The sequence below is a fragment of the Cygnus atratus genome, chromosome 3 (assembly GCF_013377495.2).
Source record: "Cygnus atratus isolate AKBS03 ecotype Queensland, Australia chromosome 3, CAtr_DNAZoo_HiC_assembly, whole genome shotgun sequence".
NCBI classification, from domain to species: domain Eukaryota; kingdom Metazoa; phylum Chordata; class Aves; order Anseriformes; family Anatidae; genus Cygnus; species Cygnus atratus.
In genome coordinates this window covers 72,326,425-72,344,321 of record NC_066364.1, presented here as the reverse complement: position 1 = coordinate 72,344,321, position 17,897 = coordinate 72,326,425, and the positions used below count along the sequence as shown (strand labels likewise).

The 17,897-nt window shown below is 37.6% G+C and overlaps 1 protein-coding gene across 1 annotated transcript in view; it reads left to right on the top strand.

Moving 5' to 3' along the window:
* PRKN (parkin RBR E3 ubiquitin protein ligase) overlaps positions 1 to 17,897 on the top strand; it is a 758,163-nt gene that overhangs the window by 612,618 nt on the left and 127,648 nt on the right. The window contains exon 8 of the mRNA XM_050709867.1: positions 16,948 to 17,009. Coding sequence (XP_050565824.1) covers positions 16,948 to 17,009 — 62 coding nt within the window. The remainder of the gene's footprint in view (positions 1 to 16,947; positions 17,010 to 17,897) is intronic.

Genomic DNA, 17,897 nt, shown 5'->3' with positions numbered 1-17,897 from the left:
TCTCTAATACCCCATGCCACAGTTTAAAGAGTCCTAACTCCTTGGAGATTGTGTAGGTGGTTTTGCAGTCTTGTGCAATGACTACTTACTGTCAGGAGTTGCAAAGCGGGCTGACCCTGGGGTGGCAGTGAGCCTGGCTGTGCCATACCATGCCGTGCCGATGGGACACATCCCGTGGGGTCAGCCATGGCCCTGCAATCACTGGCAAGTCTCAGTGCTGGGGCAAGCTAAGGTAGAGCCATGAAGGCAAGTTAGACATTCAGGATCCAGGTTGATGGGGTGCATGACTATGGCCCGGACTTGGCTAAAACACTTCAGCAAAGCTCAAGAGCAAGGATGGAGTAGAAAACAGATTCAGTGTAGAGCTGTCAGCGTGACACTGCTAGCTTATTTGAACACTTTCCAGTAAGGGTTCTTAAGAAAGAGGGGTGGCATCACCTAGAACTTACAAGGGTAAAGGGCAAGCCAGATGGCACTGGTCTCTCATCTGCTACATTTCACCTGCTACTTTTTTTAATCCTTTCTGGATGGTCCTCTGGAAATAACATCTCGGCAGTTAGTAGAAGCCATAAGGGCAATGAAGACCTTAGAATGTAATAGGAAGAGCTAATCACAAAATGTTATTTCTCTATTATAAAGCACACCCTGCTCTGCACTGACCAAGTGCAGTTTTGGTTATTGCATCTCTAAAAGAATATGCTAACTATTAATTAAAACATTAGATGACAATGGTGAGCAAAGGCATGGAATGGTTTCTGTACATTGAGATACTTATTTTTCTGTTCTGGCAAGGGACATCTGAATGGAGATGTGATGGAGATTTCTAAAATCATGAGATGAATGGAGAAGATCAGTGGAGAAGATCCATTCTTATGAAGTAAGAACTAGAGATACACATACAATTATGAGGCAGCAGGTATAAAGGAAACAGAGGAAGCTCACCCACAGTGAGTTAAAGCTGCGGAACATATTGCTTGAGAATACTGTAGAGACCAAAATTATTCAGGCTTCCCAAAGTGCCTAGATAAATTAATGGAGGAGTCCCAAGAGTGGCTAGGTAAGAGGATCCTCTATCTCAGGACGTCCCTAAACTACAGTCTGCAGGTAAGGGTAGTATACACAGATATTTAACTCTTTTCTTGCTTCTTATGCTTTTCTCATAGCATCTGCTATTGGCCTGTGCCAGACCCAGGATCCTGAGAGAGATGGACTTTTTGTTAGGTCCCATACATTTGTTCAGCTATAGTTCTTACTGCTTGCTCCAGCTTCTCCCAGACCAAAGATATCTTTTCTTCCCCTGAAGAAGAAGGAAGCAGGGCTGGATGATTTCTACCTTCCATGCGTTGTGGAGCTCAGTGTCACATCTGTGTCACAAGTGTGTGTTATGTCTGGCCTGTATTATGGAGGGCACAATTTGATCCAATCTTTTTTAGCTCTTGCTGACCTCTCAAAGATTATTTTCCCAGCTTTTTCTAGCGGACAGTAATGCTAAGAGCAACAGTTCTACAATATTGTCAAGCCTATTATTTTTGTGGCCAACACAGACGGATTAGTGAGACCTAACTTTGAAGGTATCTAGCTTTTCAACTATTTGGATGGAGGATTGGCTCAGCTAGGGAAAAAAAAAAAAAAAAGGCAATTATTTTTAACACTGGGTTTCTTCTTTATCTAATGTGCAATTTTCTGAAATACTGCTGTGTCTTTTATCAAGAAATAGAGGCTAGCTGGCTTGGAAAATCTAAGATAAGGAGTCTCTGAGGCAGGAGTAATTGGTTGTAGTAGATTGGGCCAAATTAGAATAGTGCTCAGCACCGTACTCAAATTGTTTACTGTAGTGTGTACATGCCACTTATTTCAGCCATTTCCATCGTGTTTTCCTTTGTCTCTACTTATTTATTTATCTATTTAATATTGAGATAGTTGTTGACATTAGCTTACTTTCCTACATGAGACTCTCCTGAACAATAAAGGCACAAAGTATTAGCCTGAAACATAAAAATGTCACGTCCTCTAAGATTATGCACAGTCTGTCTTTAAATGTTAACATTAACCTTCAGTTCAGTTGTATCTGTAGACACAAGACTGAAACAATGCAAACTGACACTGTGGTGTATTTTTTTACTGCAAATATTTATGTTTGTCTTCAGATCGTATTTTCCAGGTGCAGAAAGAAGTTAGGAAACTATTATTAGAGTTGTTGAAGAATCAGTTGATTAAGCACCTGTCACCTGAATCAGTTTTATATCACAGCTCTTCTAATTCCATGGCCATTGCACACACAAAAAAAGATATCATTGTACCTTTCACATGTTTCGTAAGTTGATTTGTTACCATCCCGGTGAAGGTGGATATAGTCCTAATGATCTCAAGTGTGTAGTGTTCCCACAACCCACTCTCCATCAAATTCCAAAAGTTAGAAGAAGTAAAAATAAAACTAGGTAATGCTTCATAAAAGGGAAAGAAAAGCAGAGAAAGAGAGAGAGAAGGGAGATGTACATACCCATACCAAAAAATTCAGTAGAACAAAGTTACTTTTGCACTCAATGATGCAGCCTGCTTGATGGCAGCCACACTGTTGTCTCTTTTACAATGACTGCAACAGGTGGGAGCAGAATTAGAATGGGAAAATGAGTGAAAAACCTTGTTCCATGAATGTGGCATCAACAAGTCACAAGTTAGGCAAGGCATACTTCTTGGCCTAACCGGTAAGGCAGGGAAAAGCTCTCTAAATAGAAAGTCACAGTTAGCCGTGGAAGCAAGGATAGGAAAATGATCAGTGACAGCAATCTGCAGCCAAGCATCAAAAATCCTGCTTTGCTCTTTTTTCTCTCTTCCCCTGTTTCCCTCAATAGACATCCATCAAACTGCAATAGGATTTCTGCTGGCCGGTTGGTGTCTTGTAAATTGACAAGAGACAGGAGAATCACTTTGCCCAGAATCCCTGCTAAATTACATGAAAACAGGATTTATGCTGCATGTAAACTGTGTAAATCCAGTCAGCTTTTAAGTGGAAACCAATTTTGTAGTGTGTAAGTATCATTGATTTGTTAATCTGGCAATCTTTTTAAACAAGCTGATGCGGATTAACCAGTTCTGATTGTATGTCTCCTACAAGTCGTTTGAGTGCTGGATAGCTTCGTGAGCAAAGCACTAGAAATTAACCTTTCAGGCCCCTTCCTATAAATAAATTATTGATCCTTAAAAAAGAATCAGATAGTCTTGTTAAATATAGTTTTCTGTAGCCTGAGTCTAAATCCTGCCATACAGAATCATTTATCATAACTGGCGATCTTTTTTTCCTGAAGCAGACAGGAGCTGAGCTACAATAGAAAGTAAATCCTACAGGAATTGGTACAGAAGAGCAGTATGAAGAATTTCCCGCTGATTTGATGGTTAAGGAATGTTTTGTTTCCCCTCCAAATAATTCTAAGGGCTTTTAGTTTTTATGCATACTTTTATTCAATCATCCTCAGTCAGGAAAAAAATGTCTCTTTCTGAAATTTCACGCATGGTGGTATTCTGGAGCTAGGCATCTTTGTAGAAGGAATGAATTTCTGATCCATGACATAACAGACATAAGTGGAAAATACATAGCAAGCAACGTAATACTGAAAGGCAGAAGTGATACAGAGTTCAGTACTTAACATATAAATAACTGCTCAGAAGTACTCTACAGAAAAAATGGTTAACATGGTGTCAGAAGGTAAGTATACACATGGTGAGACCTAGTGTTGTTATTTTTTACAACTGCAACTCAATGATCTACTGAAATGAAGCAAAGTCAAGTGAGCATTTTAATGACCTGAGGAAAGAAAAAAATCTGAACCGTATGGTTAGTTTCAATAACTTGACTTTCTATTTTGCAAAAGGAAAGAAAAAAAGTGAGGAGATTCATGCCTGAGCTTCTGGGGATTATGCAGACAGGGAAGGGGCAGGGGAGAGAGGGGATTCCAGGAGTGACACCTTTTCTGACTTGGTTTATCAGGCTGCTTCAGTGTTTGCATCAAGGTCAGAAATGCTCCAGTGTCTAGGTCAGCATTCATAGTGCCAAGCTATGTGAATCTAGAATCCTACCAGTTATAAATTTTTATTTATTTTTTCCTGATTGGAAATGAATGATACAGCCATACCTGTACCAAGGGGAGGAGAAAAAAAGACACAACCCAAGAAACCCTCTGCAGCTGGGCTCTGTACCCTCTTGGTTTCACACTTGCAGTTAGTGAGGTAGGAGATGTGATCCTCTACCTGTTTATTCTGGATTCAGGCTCACAGCTTAGAAACAGTGCACTGTTGAAAGAATACAGATAAAAACTGTAGCAGAGGGGAAAAAATGTGCATGATCTAGATATGGGCCCAGTAAATCAAATATTAGGGGAAATACTGTCATATAGATTGTCTAATTCAATAAGGATATACTGGACTTTTGTCATAAGGGAAGTATTGGTGAGTTTAAAAAAAGTCAGACAAGACCACCTACTTACAAGGCATAGCATATCTCTGTTTAAGGTGGTAAAGATAAAAAATGCATGCTGTTGCTCTGGATTAACTCAGAAGTTATTTGTGGCCATGTAAGTAAAGACTAGAAGGAGTATCCTCCAGTGTGGTGTGGCAGCTGTTCTGTACTAAATTGCTAGCGTAATCTCATGAAATTGCTTGCACTAATTCACTTCAGCATGCTGATGAGCCTGTGATGGCATAACACAGCTATGGGGGTTTTGTCCTTCCCTCTACATAGCAGTGTATCCATCTTCCCTCACCTTCCTGGTCCACTGCAGCCATTGATCTTGGGGTAGATTGTAACACCCTTGGACGTTGATAGCCACAGAGCGAGAGCAGCAGCCTTTGAGCTATCACAAGATCCCAGTGGGGCCTATCCGTCGCGACAGCACCCAGCTGGCAGAAAAGTACCTAGCAAGGATTGTGTTCTCTCCTTATAAGAGGGACAAAATCCAGTCAATTCATGTATCAGCATGGTGACTAGCCAGAACAGAGTATTTTTCAATATTTTGCAGAACTGTGTGGGTATTTAAAAATAGATATTCTTCTACCAGGTAGAAATTGTTCGGCATTCCTTCACTGGTATTAGTGTGCTGGTTTTACCCTAGTGATTTAAAACGTTTATCCCTCTTGATGGAAAAAAAAAAAAAAAAAAAAAAAAACACTGGACTGGACTTCAGCTCTACAGTAAAAATGATCAGTTTTGGTTTTTTTAGCTATTCTCAGTATTATTTTTGAAGTGTTGCAGAAGGAGAGCCGGATGTTAAAGTGTTTTGTTTATTTCATAGGCAAATAATAAGTTGTGCGTCATAAAAATGGATTGGCCATCTTTGATGTTCATTGACAGATCCACAGCAAAGCATTCTTTATGAGAAAACACTGCATTGCTAATAAAGTGATCCCAACAGCCGAGCTTGTGCTGCTTAATTTGTTTCCATGGAGTGATATTATAATTCTGACATACTGAAAAATTGCCTCACAGAGACTCATATTGCATTTGTTGCTGAGTGCACGTTTGATATAACATTTGTTATTGTGGTGCTTGGGGTGTCTTCAGAGGAGTAATATTCTAAATGAACCTGGCTGTATTATCCCTTTAACGTAGAATGGAATTTTGCATCAAATTTTCAGCTCATTTCAAATGTGTTTTGCCAGCTATTTGTCTGCTCAAGAATAGGGTCAGTTTATCAATATAATATCAGAAAAATCCTTAATTCTCTATCTTTGGGGAAGCTCATTGGGTCATTCCAATTCTTTTTTGTTAGACAAACAGACAGCCTGAACCCCTGTGTTTATGCCTGCCTGTCAGATTTTTTTATAGTAGAAACACGAATGACTCTAATGCAGGATTAACGTGTCACACAATGTTATTAGAATTAGAATTAGACCTGACTAGAGAGTGACTTAATTTCTTTCTTCCTGTATATAATTTTAGATTTTATTCCACACCGTCTTTTGCACTCACAGGAACGTTCTACCTCTTATTTAGAGTGAATATTGAAAAGCGTATGTATTTGTCTGGATTTGCACAGACAAAATGAGAGCTGCTTATAACCCCCTCTGGGGACTTCTGTGTTCTGAGCTGCCAGTAAAATGTAAAAAGATTGTACTATGATGTCCTATTAGACCTCAAGACTGGAAGGACAGTTTGTCTTGAACACAGGCATTTTTCATAATTGTGTTGCCTGCAGGGTTACCACCTGCCCTAATTTGATCTGATTAAGGTAAAATGCAAAACCATCCTCATTTCAGAAGTGGAACTTTGCCATATTCCATCACAGAGAGCAATAAGATGTACATGTATTGCTGGTGCTGAGGAGGAAGAAAAATACTACAATTAGGTAACAATTAAAACTTCAACTGTGTTACAAGACTGCAGGTCACTTTTAGACGATTGCTTCATTCTTAAATATTCTTGAAATGATTTTCTGTCATGAAAACACTACAAAAGAGAGAAAATCATAACCATTTCTCCAGATACTTTTGTTCTATTCAGTGAGATATAATATATTCCATGGCTTTTTAGAATTCTCTTTTGGTTGGATGGGTTTATTGTCCATGAACATTTATTTTTAGAGTAGCCTGGGCTTGCCTTGTAGTCTGAGTCATTTATGTAGCAATTTAAATATTTGTCTAAGCTCTCAGAGAAAGGCTGATGTTGAAGTCTTATAAATGCTACATAAAGGAATAGCATTTTTTATATAGTGTTTGTAGAGAATGACGCCATATCACTGGGAAAATAAAAAGAAATCCAAAAGTAGAAAGAGAAACATTGCTGTTTCTGGGTCACCAAATATTGCTTGCCATTCTCCTTTCTCCGGTAGTAATTTTGTGCATGCTTATGCATTTGCGAGTAAGAGAATGATACCTACATGTGTTCATCTTGTATTTACTGTCAGATATATTTTGAGTTTGGCATATTGATTTTCCTCTACAGTGGACAGAAAATGACCTTTAAAAATAGTATTTTAATATCATTTAACACTATTTTCTAATTAAGGAGATGGAAAGCTGTGTTTGTTCTCTGGCATCTGGTCACAACTTTCTGGATGGTACAATGGCTTATTCTACGTTATATAGTGTGTATAATAACTCAGTTGGCAAAATATGAGTGAGAGGGGAGTTTACTGCAGTGAGAATTGCTGAAACTGTTCTTTCTATCTGTCATTCCCCAAATTATAGGAAGACAGTTTTCTTATTTCAACTTTTAAGGGAGAATAGAAGAAATATTTACTCTCCAAGTCTGATTCTCAGCACTAGGGCTTTACAATATACTTCGATTATCAAGCTATCAGCTGGAAAATGCCTGGGTGAACATTGGTTTAATTTCAGTTTAGAAACCTTTTAGTATTTTCTGTATTGCACCTGTTTAATTCTGGCATTCAGGATTGACAGTCTTTTCAAGACTTGCCCTTCAGCAGCTGGCAAATGGAATTCTTTGAGTTTATATTTTTTTCTTTCTTTCTTTCTTTTTCTTTTTTTTCTTTGTGTTGACTTTTATTCAGGAATAGTTGGGTTTTCCCCGAGAAGACAATATCCTATCTTATAAAGTCTCTACCTCATGCTGAAAGCTCCTGACCTCTCACTTGCCTTCTTAAAAGGATGGCTCATCATCAAAGGCCAGTGTCAGCATGAAGGTGGGAATTTGAGAGAACAGAGTTTGCTTTGGAGATTTCAACTACTTTTTGAATAAAAGATGAGAAAACCTTTCATGAATCGAGCTGATTGAGCTAAAAACCTAGTATATCATGACTGAAGAATTCCTTTCAGCCCAGATCTCTACAATGAGATTTCTGCTACCAAGGTTTATATGGCAGAAGGTATTGTGCCTTCCAAAAGGAGTTTAGAGCAGCTCTGTTGTATCTCAACTAAAAGAAAAAAATCTCCTGGGTTATGTTAGAAGCCTTAGACTTGTTGATTTTCTGACTCTTTGATGTTCTGAAGAAATTGTAGGAGTAACTTTTGCTAATTAAGTAGCATTTAAAAAAAAAAAGAAAGAAAGAAAGAAAAAAAATATGTTACTTCTTTAAATTTTACTTCAGTTTGACAAAATACAGTATTTGTGTTAACAGAAGGAAGTCTACTTCCTTTTCTGGAGCTGCTGTCTTTGAACAGCAAAGGTCCTTGTTGAGTTTCTCATTACAGATAGATAGAATGGATTTTATTTTGTTGCACAAGTTTAGTATTGACTCACCGACTTCACGGAGAATTGCATGAATGAATTTATGCCTATAATTTAAATTGGAAAATTGAACAACCAGATGGTACAGACTATTAGTTAAACAAGCTTGCACTATCGCATGGTCACCATGAAGTCAGTCTCCTGTGCAACACTGAATTTCCTTCTCAGGAAATTCTGCCCCTCAAATGGACTCTTCTGACAGTTTATCATATAGTGGTACAACTACACTGAAAACTGCCAAAGATATCACTCACTGGCATGCTGGTGTTATGCAGCTCAGTACAATTCAGGGTTTGAATGCTGATGTGAGCAAACATCGCTTGTTCAAGTCTGGTTTAAGTATTGTCTTATGCAAAAAGCAAACAAGCAAGCAGGTTCTAAACTGAAGTGGTCAATATTCCTGCTGATATTTTAAAGATTTAAAGAAAGACTCTGGGAGGAAATGGCTAACGTGGTTCATTACTTTTAGTCATTTGGCTTTAAAGCATCATTAAAAAAACAGTGAGTAGTAGCACAGTAAAAGCCAGAGCTCTATGCAGTGTGAGGAACCCAGGCCAACAAAAATCTCTCTAATCCATCTGAGATGCTCTATTTGCTACCAGTAGTCAAACTTTATGTGATCCTTTCTGATCTCTGTTGCAGTTGTTTTGCAGATTTTTTTTGCACAAGTACTTCAGGAGAGCAAGAATAGTTTTTGCATCTCCAGATGATTTGAAATTAAGAAACACATAAAACAAAAATGTAGCCTGTTCAGCTGGGCAAATACCATCTCTGATATCTGTCAGATTTTCTGTCTTGACAATCAAGTTTTCATGAAATATTCTTGAATATTAGCTTTAGTAACCATTTTGATGGCAAAATAAAGTATCAATCTTTTTGCTGAATTCTACTGTTGGAAAAGCCAGTGAGTACAAAAGAAAATGACCATAATACTGTTTGACAGGACTATTAATCAGGAGAAAAGGGTATTTAATCCTTAAATTAAAAAAAAAAAAAAAAAAAAAAAAAGCAAGCAAGCAGATTTCTTTTTGCAGATTAAGCTTTGCAAATGGGGGAACTTGATCTTTTATTGTGCCTTTATTGGCACACAGTCTTTTCAACAAAGTATTACATTTCATTTAATTTTTTTGCTAGTGTGAACACATGTAAGCACCATTGACTTAATTGTTACTATGCTCGTTTGTTTGAGCTGAAGAACTGCTCTACCTAGTTTTACAGAGACTTCAAACGACCTACAAGAAAGATTTTCACCATGTTGACCTGTGGGTATGTGAAGTCAAATGCAAGTATTGCTTGTTGTGCCCTCTAATTTAAGATCACCGAGTGGCAGAGCTGAGCTTTGTAAACTAAATATATGCTTGTTGACATCGAAAAGGCAAGAGTCGAGTTTCATTGCTTTTAAAAATATCTCCTGTTATATTTTTTTTTTTCTGAATGCATCTATATTATTTAAACACTAACTCCTTTCAGGTACACATTTATTTTACCTTGCTGTCTACTTATCTAGATTACTGTACAGAAAAATATAATCTGGAAACTGATGTTATCAAAATGGCATGAGCACAATCAAAGAACCCCATGTAATTTTTTACTGCAGTTTTTTGTTTTTAATGTTATTTCTTTCACCAACTGTAACGTGAACAGTATCAGATATTTGGGTATTAAAGGGTGGTCTCCAGATTAATCTCTGCAGTCAACAGTGTATTTACAAAAAAATAAATCATCCGATGTTTTAGTGTGTCCAACAGTCTGAATGCTTCTTGTAGCATTTTGAGATATTTCTATAGCTAAGACATATTATACTGTCTGAGAAGAGTTTTGATTCCTGTAGATAAGCACATATTTAGGCAAGGGAACAACCACCGTCCATCCATTGAAGAAGTCATTTAGTTTTCTTTCTTGGGGAAAAATGTTCCATGAGTGAACCCGTCCCAATCACAATAGATCATCAAAATAGGTATGGGAAGGAAAAGTGTGAGTGGACCCAAAGTAATGGGTCTGAGAATTTCAGTTTGACAATAGGGTTCAAATATGTGATCAACATCGAGAATTCAGAAGGTAGATAAATAAGACATTTTGTTAATAATAAATCAAAAGGTAAACGTAGAGATTACAAGCTGATTTCAGGAGAGGGTCCTGAGCCAGACTAGTGATTTTACGATTAATGCTGGTTAGCAACAGTTTATCTTACAGATAAAGTTGTGTGCCCACATGAAAACCATGCATTTTAAGACCTGCAGTTGTAAGGCTTAGTCCCAGAGATGACACATTATTCACAGAACAGTTTTGTCACCTTCCTTTCTTTAAAAATTAAACCTTTCTTATACAAAAGATGATACCAAAGCTTTAAGTTTGGTTACATACAAAAATGATCTAGGTAACACTTAAAAGAGAAAAAAGCCAATGGCTTACTATTTAAAAAAGCATTGCTCATTAAGATTGTTAAAAAATAAATAAAAAATCTGGAAAATGATTATAAAGACACACTTTTGAGGATTTAGTGAGAAGACATTTCTATACCTTTCACAATGCACAAGCAATATTCCAAACATAGGCTTATGTGCTTATGTTCTGTAAACTGTGTACTTGACATTCTCTGTAATATTTTTCACTTTTTAGTAACATATTTGTGCATTCCAGACAGTCTCCTTAGTTTTGTATTTTTTCATGTTCACATAACTTCAAAAATGAGAAAAGGTCACTCACAACATCTAGCCATGTAATTAACACAAATGCAATGAAGTCACTTCATACTTTGAAATCATTCTCTGTTCCCAATGAGTGGCAGAACTGTCACCAGCATGGGATTGCTTTTCTCTGGAAGAGACGCTGATAATATACAGTTTTTTTTCCACCAATATTCCAATTAGTTGAACAGGTTGGAAAAGACTGGGAAAATAAGAGAACAAGCAAATGCACACTAATCACGGGATTTCAAAGCCAGTGAGTCTTTTTTGTGTTGTGTGACAGTCTCTCCCGCCTCCCTCTTCACATTACCCACTTACCATTGCTGTTACTGTCACTCACAGTGCAGGGCTGGGCTCTTTTTGTTGGTCTGCTTGCCTCTTACTGAGCAGAGCTGGCTGTGCTGTGTTGTATTTGCATGTGGGGTCAGAGCCGCTGTGTCCCACCACAGCTAGGGGCTGGCCTGGGGCTGTGCTCCGGAAGGAATCCCTTTATAACAAGCACCTCTGAGCTGCAGGCTTCCCTTGTTACCTTCCCTTGCTGTGCACACACAGGAGGCCACAGGACACATCCCTCATCGCTGTTACATATACTTTTTTGAATAGGAAGCATTATTCATATTTGTGCTCGTCAAACACAGTGTTACTCAGAGCAGTCAGAAAAACAGACACACATCCATTAATTTTCTAAGCATGAAGCAGTTATTCTCGTGTATTTGAAATATTTTTCAGTTGCAAGCGTGGTTTAGTAATTAGCACTGTGGAAAGACATCCTTTGAAAGACACTGATAGATGTGCTTACAGGGTTGTGTTCGGAGCTCACAAAAGGGTGCGTACTTTTTAGAATTAACGAGTGTTAATGCAGGCATAAATTTTAAGTGAGAAAAATGGAAGTTATGGAAGTTCATAATATAAGTGCTCAGTTCAAGGAGCTAAACATTCTAGGAAAACCTATATGCTTTACATGAAGCACGTACAGAAATTATTTGGATTGGAGTTACTGGGTGGAATTAATCTTATCTAACCTTAAAAATCTAAGAGTCAGTCGTGTATCTTACCTAGTTGTCTGAGACTCCATGATCAAGGGACAGAAATGGATTCCTCCTTTGGGTCTATCTCAGACAAGGTGAATTACCCTTTGAAGGTTTATTTTTCCTTTGATTGACTAAAAAGGAATCATGCAATGAATATATCAACCCTCGATAACTATTATTTAGATGCTCAAATGCAGTGAAGTGAATCTCACTGAACCATTTCCCCATTTGGGGAAAGATGAAACTTCACATGTAAAGAAGGAAATAATGCTACACACCTATGGTAGAAGTTAAAATGTAGGGCATAATCCTACAGGAAAGGTGTATCTGCTTGTAATTACAGTTAATGAAGACACTGTGTCTGGGGAGAAAGTTCACCCCTGGAGGTGAAAAATAATTAATTTATGATCAACATGCACTTCAGTTTGGTGCAGCTTGTCTGTTTCTCTTCTTGGGAATTTATATAGTCCAGAATTTCTTGCCGCCTGGGTGCTGTGAGGGCCTGTGGAGTGTTGAGGCTGCCCATGGATCCGTCAGGGCAGGGCCTGGCTGCCTGTCCTGTCCCCTTGCCCCACCAGGAGCTCAGGGGCAGTCCCAGCCCTAGCACTTGGCACATCCATGGGGACAGGGACGGGCTAAGGCCAGGCTGGGGCAGGAGTGTGAGGAGCTGGAGCCTGGCCCTGTTGCAGCCTTGCTGGGGCTGGGGCTGGTGGCCCTGGGCTGTTGTGGGGTCCTGGGCCTGGGGACAGGTAGGGACAGGAAGGACTGGAGGTGCCGGTGCTTACATTGGCTGTCAGTATTTGTTTTTGTAACAGCAGTCATTTTTTTGCTTTTATTTCTCCAGGATATGCAATATTAAAGGGTTGATTTAAGTTTTCCTCTGCCTTCTTACTGGAGAATATGTCATGCAAAGTGATAATTTTAAGTAAAAACAAAAACAGAAGGTAATTCTGTTTGAGAAAAAATATGTGAAGATTTGGGTGATTAAATTGGTGGTCATTGGAATCACAATTTAATTACAAGTGTAGCTGAAAATGTGTATTCAGAGCAGTTCAAATCCAAGGATTTATGATGTTAGGTTACATTAAGCTAGCCTTCTTAAATTTTGCTTTTTTATTCTTCTCATGGAGATACATGTCCTTATAGGAACAGATTAAAAATATCTTTACATCTTTATGAAAAGAATACCACAATGTAATTTTTAAATGTACAGTTATAATTTTCTGTGATTTTAAGTATACCTATCATTCGTAAGTGCAGCATTTGGAGTGAAATAATAATGCAATGTGGGAATCAAGCAACAATAAAATGATTAAAACAAATAATCTGGTATCTGATAGAACATTTAGAAAAAAAATAATATACTTAAATTTAATTTAAGTGATAAATTAAAACTTAAATAAACCAAAGACATTGCTTGCAGTGGGTTTATAAAGCTGCTGGAGCTTTGAACTGAGTATCATCCTCTCATGACTTAGTTTCCTGCCTAGACTCAGGCTCATTCCTAAACCATCACATTAATTTTATTGGTCTTATTCCTCTAGGTTCAATATAGTTAAGTCAGAGGAAAAAGCAGTATAAAAATAAAAATAAAATAAAATAAAATAAAATAAAATAAAATAAAATAAAATAAAATAAAAAAGATTTGGGTAAATTGTATAGTTCTTGCACCTTGTTCTGCTTCCACAGCAGACAAAGACCTGTAACAACCATTGTGGGCAAGAACATATGAAACACAGAGGTTTGAATGTCAGTTGAAAGAGTGAACTAATAAGCCCTTTAGCTGTCATTTTATCAGTCTACAGATATCCTCAATCCCAAGTTTTGGCTACTGATTAAAGGCAATTAATTGTGCATGCCTTTGGGTCATTTACTTGTAGCACTCATGTATAATTGTTGTTATGTATATGTATATGTATACTCTTATGTATAATTGTTGACTTCTCTATTTAAATGTTCCTACATTTTGGCCTGTGTACGTTGAAATTTCTTGTATGCCTGTGGTTTTTTTTCAGATAATAATTGGGAAAGCAGAAATGGAAGGTTTCAGTAATTGTTGAGGCTCTCAAATATAAGGACTTCTGTTCTACAAAGGCAATAAAAATTAATCCTCAAAGTATTCTCCACAAAACAGCATAAATCTATAAATTGTGGATTATTTATTTCATGTGGCAAGTTCAAGTTGCAAATCAGAGTCTCAGAATATACGTTTTTCTTTTAAGATTTGGTGTGCACAGTTTGCCAGTGAACCCAGTGCTGTGCTTAATTTGTAGTAATTTTCAGGTTTCCAGGTATGTTTGCATATGCACGTATAAGTTGTGAAATATATGAGTATTTTTGCAGGTGTCATGGAAAGTGGTTCTTAATGCTCTTCAACAGAATATGTATTTTCTCTTTTTATTTATGGAATGGTAATTTGTTTCTAGTTACAATGCAGGAACTTAATATCAACCAAGACTTTTTTCAAAGCTCACAGATATTTGGTAAAAAATGGTTCACAGTTTTGAAGCATGTTTTACAAAGGTCTGCTTACAGAACTGGGGAAAAAAAAAAAAAAGAAAAAAATGGAAATATCAGAAATACATCCAGAAACATCCAAAAAGAAGGGAAGATATTTTTATCTTACTTCTTTTATCATTTTACATGTGTCTTCATTATTTCCATTTTTTTCCTCCAACTGTTGTTTGATCATTGCTCTGAAAGGACAGCAAATTGTTAGTGTCTGTCAATATAATTTGATATCACACAAATTTGACATTTCTGAACTGATTGTTGCTGGGGTGCAACTTGCTAGCAATGACATGATTTTTAAGCTATATCCCTTCTTTGTTAGTGACTTCAGGATCTCTTGTGTAATCATATTTTGAGATCCAGTCTGGACTATGAAAAGGTTGAAAACTGGATTGGGCAAGTCTGAAAAATAGGTTGTAGAAATACTTGGTTGGGAAGAGGGTACATCAGTAGACAACCAGTAACACTGATAATAAACATATGTATGTATGCTAATCTATGTTTTACACAATTTTTAACAAAGATTCTTGGTTCCAAAGTGTTAACAGCCTCTAACATGGGAGAAAGAATACAGGTAAACAGCTCACATAAGGATGATTACATAAATTGTGCAGGAAGAGGGCAAAATGGGATGGACTTCTGGGAGAAATAGACATTTGAAAAATATGATTTCAAGGAGAGCAGGAAGAAAAAAAAATCTTGCTAGGGAAAAAAAAAGGGAAACTTCCCCATCTTAAGGAATTTACTGAACAACAAAATGGGAAAGATAAGAGAGGAAAAAGACTGGTTGAAGAAGAAGCAATGAAGACTGAAAGAAGCAGTGACAAGCAAAAAGTTTAGCCATTGCTAGAAAGTTAGCATCTGTTGTAGATTAGCATACAGTATTATATAAAATCAGTTATCCTCAATGGTTAGAAATTCCTGTAGCAGTGTACAATCGATGCAGATATTTCAGTAAAAGTGACATGAAGAAAAATTTGTAATAATTACATAGGATCTTGAGGGTAGGAGAGAGGAGCTCTTATTTTAGGCAGTGATTTCTGATCTAAAATCAGAGAATTCAACTGCTCTAGGCTACAAGTCAGGCCAAGATCAAGGATTTAGTAAGACAGAGCAGTTGATACATTCAGGATTTAGATGAACTGGAAGATGGAGATGGAAATCCCACTGAAAATGGATAGAAAAATAATGCTAGAAGAAGTAGTAAGGATGCATTGGTGATGAAGTTGTGCTGATGGTGCATTCTCCACATGTACCTCCTCTGAATGGAGATAGAATATTTACCAGTGAGAATTTGTTTAGAATACCATTTAAATCAGCTTGCTAGGTATAAAAAGTTATACCATTGAAAGACTTGTACTACTACAAATGTATCTAAACCAGGATTTTTGCCTTTTTAGTTATGTTGCTTGCAAGTATAAAAGTTTGACCCTCTGTATCCCTAACACAGCTATGCCAGCAGGAGTTGCAAATGTAGGCCATGCCTCATTGCCTTTGAGTGAAGCCACAGTGCTAATGGAGATTTCCTGACAACTGTCTCCAAATTCATTTACATTCTTTTAATAGGAGGCATTAAGGGTGAGAGGTAACCATTTGTAGTTACAGCAGCAGAAAAGCAGGTTGATATAATCTTAGTTCTTCCCATGTTCTGGGGAGAACTCTGCTTTTAATCCCTTTTAAGGAAGTTTCTCTGTTCACAAGCAGATCCTTCAATTTATGGTAAGAAGAATAAAGCCCAGATTGCTTTCACAGTCTGCACTTTTATCCCTTGCCAGAAATGAGTCTAGTAGTGTACAAAACTGAGTAGCATGCTTGGATTTCATCACCAGGAAGGTTACCACAGTCTGAAGAGGTCAGCAAAGTGTGTAGCATCTAGCAAGACATACTCTTTCATTCTGGCTGGTACAGATGTGAAAGGCTGTAACCATTGAACATTAAACTGATTGCAAAGTTCTGGCAAATCTCTCTTCTGCATGTGTAGTTGGTTTGTGTATTGCACCTGTGGGTGACAACTACATCTGTGTGAAATGGATTATGTTGGTGACAGCCAAAAGTAAAGTGATCTGTGGGGTCTGCAGAGCCTGTGAAATCCTTCAGGGAACTGGAAAAAGCCTATACAATGCTTAGAGATGAGTCCAAACCTGGTGTGTAAATCAGAATTCAGCTTTGGGCAGCTCCAAGGTTTTGATGTAAGAACCTCTTTTAACAGGCTTGTTGGCTTACACTAAGGGTTGGTGTTATCTGGCAGACAGTGCTGCCCTTTTCATCTTGCTTTTGATTCTAGTCTTTTGGGGAAAGGGCTAAAATATACGGAATATAACCTTTCTAAGCATTCTTGGTAGCGTGCTCTGAAATGTGAAGGGATTATTTGATGGATGGTTTTCAGCATTCTGGTGCCCACAGAACCATGGCTTATCTTCCTAATCTTCTAAATCTAATGTAATCTGCATATTCTATCCTCTCTACGTCTATGTATTTTATAGCTGAAACCACACTGGCAGGGAACTCTAAAGTGCCTGGTTTTGTTTCTTTCCAACAGCTGGCTGTCCAGATTCCTTGATTAAAGAGCTTCATCACTTCAGGATTCTGGGAGAAGAGCAGGTGAGTTAGCATCTCAAAGTCAGCATCTTAATGTCGGGAAAGATAGACACTAATGAGACAGTTTCGTCTATCTCCAGGGATGCAAAGTGTGTCTCATGACCCCCAGTGACCTGAAATGTGGGGGAAAAAACACACAGGAGATATATGTGCAATTTTTTTTTCATTCTATCCATCAGCCTTGACAGGTTATTAATTGGTACATCTGCTACCTGCCACAGCTTTTCAGCTTTGGACTACAGCAGTTAACAGGCTCTCTAAAACAGCAAATAGACAAACAATCTGACTAAGGGACTGATATTTACAGCTACTTGATATTGTCCATCTCTTTTTGTGGCCTCTGATCTCTTTTAAAAATATGTTTCTCATTCATCATGATATCTGTGCTTTGCACTGACAAAACTGTTTCTATAGAGGGATCTTACAAAAGCATGTGAGGTATGCTTTACCACACTCATTAAATGGTCATAGTTACTATTTTATTAATAATAAAATCAATGTACAGAGATATTGAGAAAATAGCCTTAAATGTTGAGAGGCAAGTTTGAATTTTCAATGCTCAGTTCTTCTGAAATTCAAGTTGTCCTTGCCTCAAGTATCTTCCTTAATGTACTGGTTATGAAGCCCAGCTGCCTAACATAGAATTGCTGTGGGTACTGGGGACCAAGGACCTGAAAGGTCAGCATTAGTGTGCTGTACATCAGAATATTTGCATCTGTTAATGAACCTAGCCCCAAGGGACTTGCACAAAGATATGTGAAGGCTGTGATAGGAGAAAGTCCTTAAATGTTAATTCAAAGCGTGATCACTTAGCCGTTAGAGCAGATTATATTGTCTAGTACACCCTGTTGCTCCACCTTTCTATTTCACTCTCCTACAGGCATATTTTTC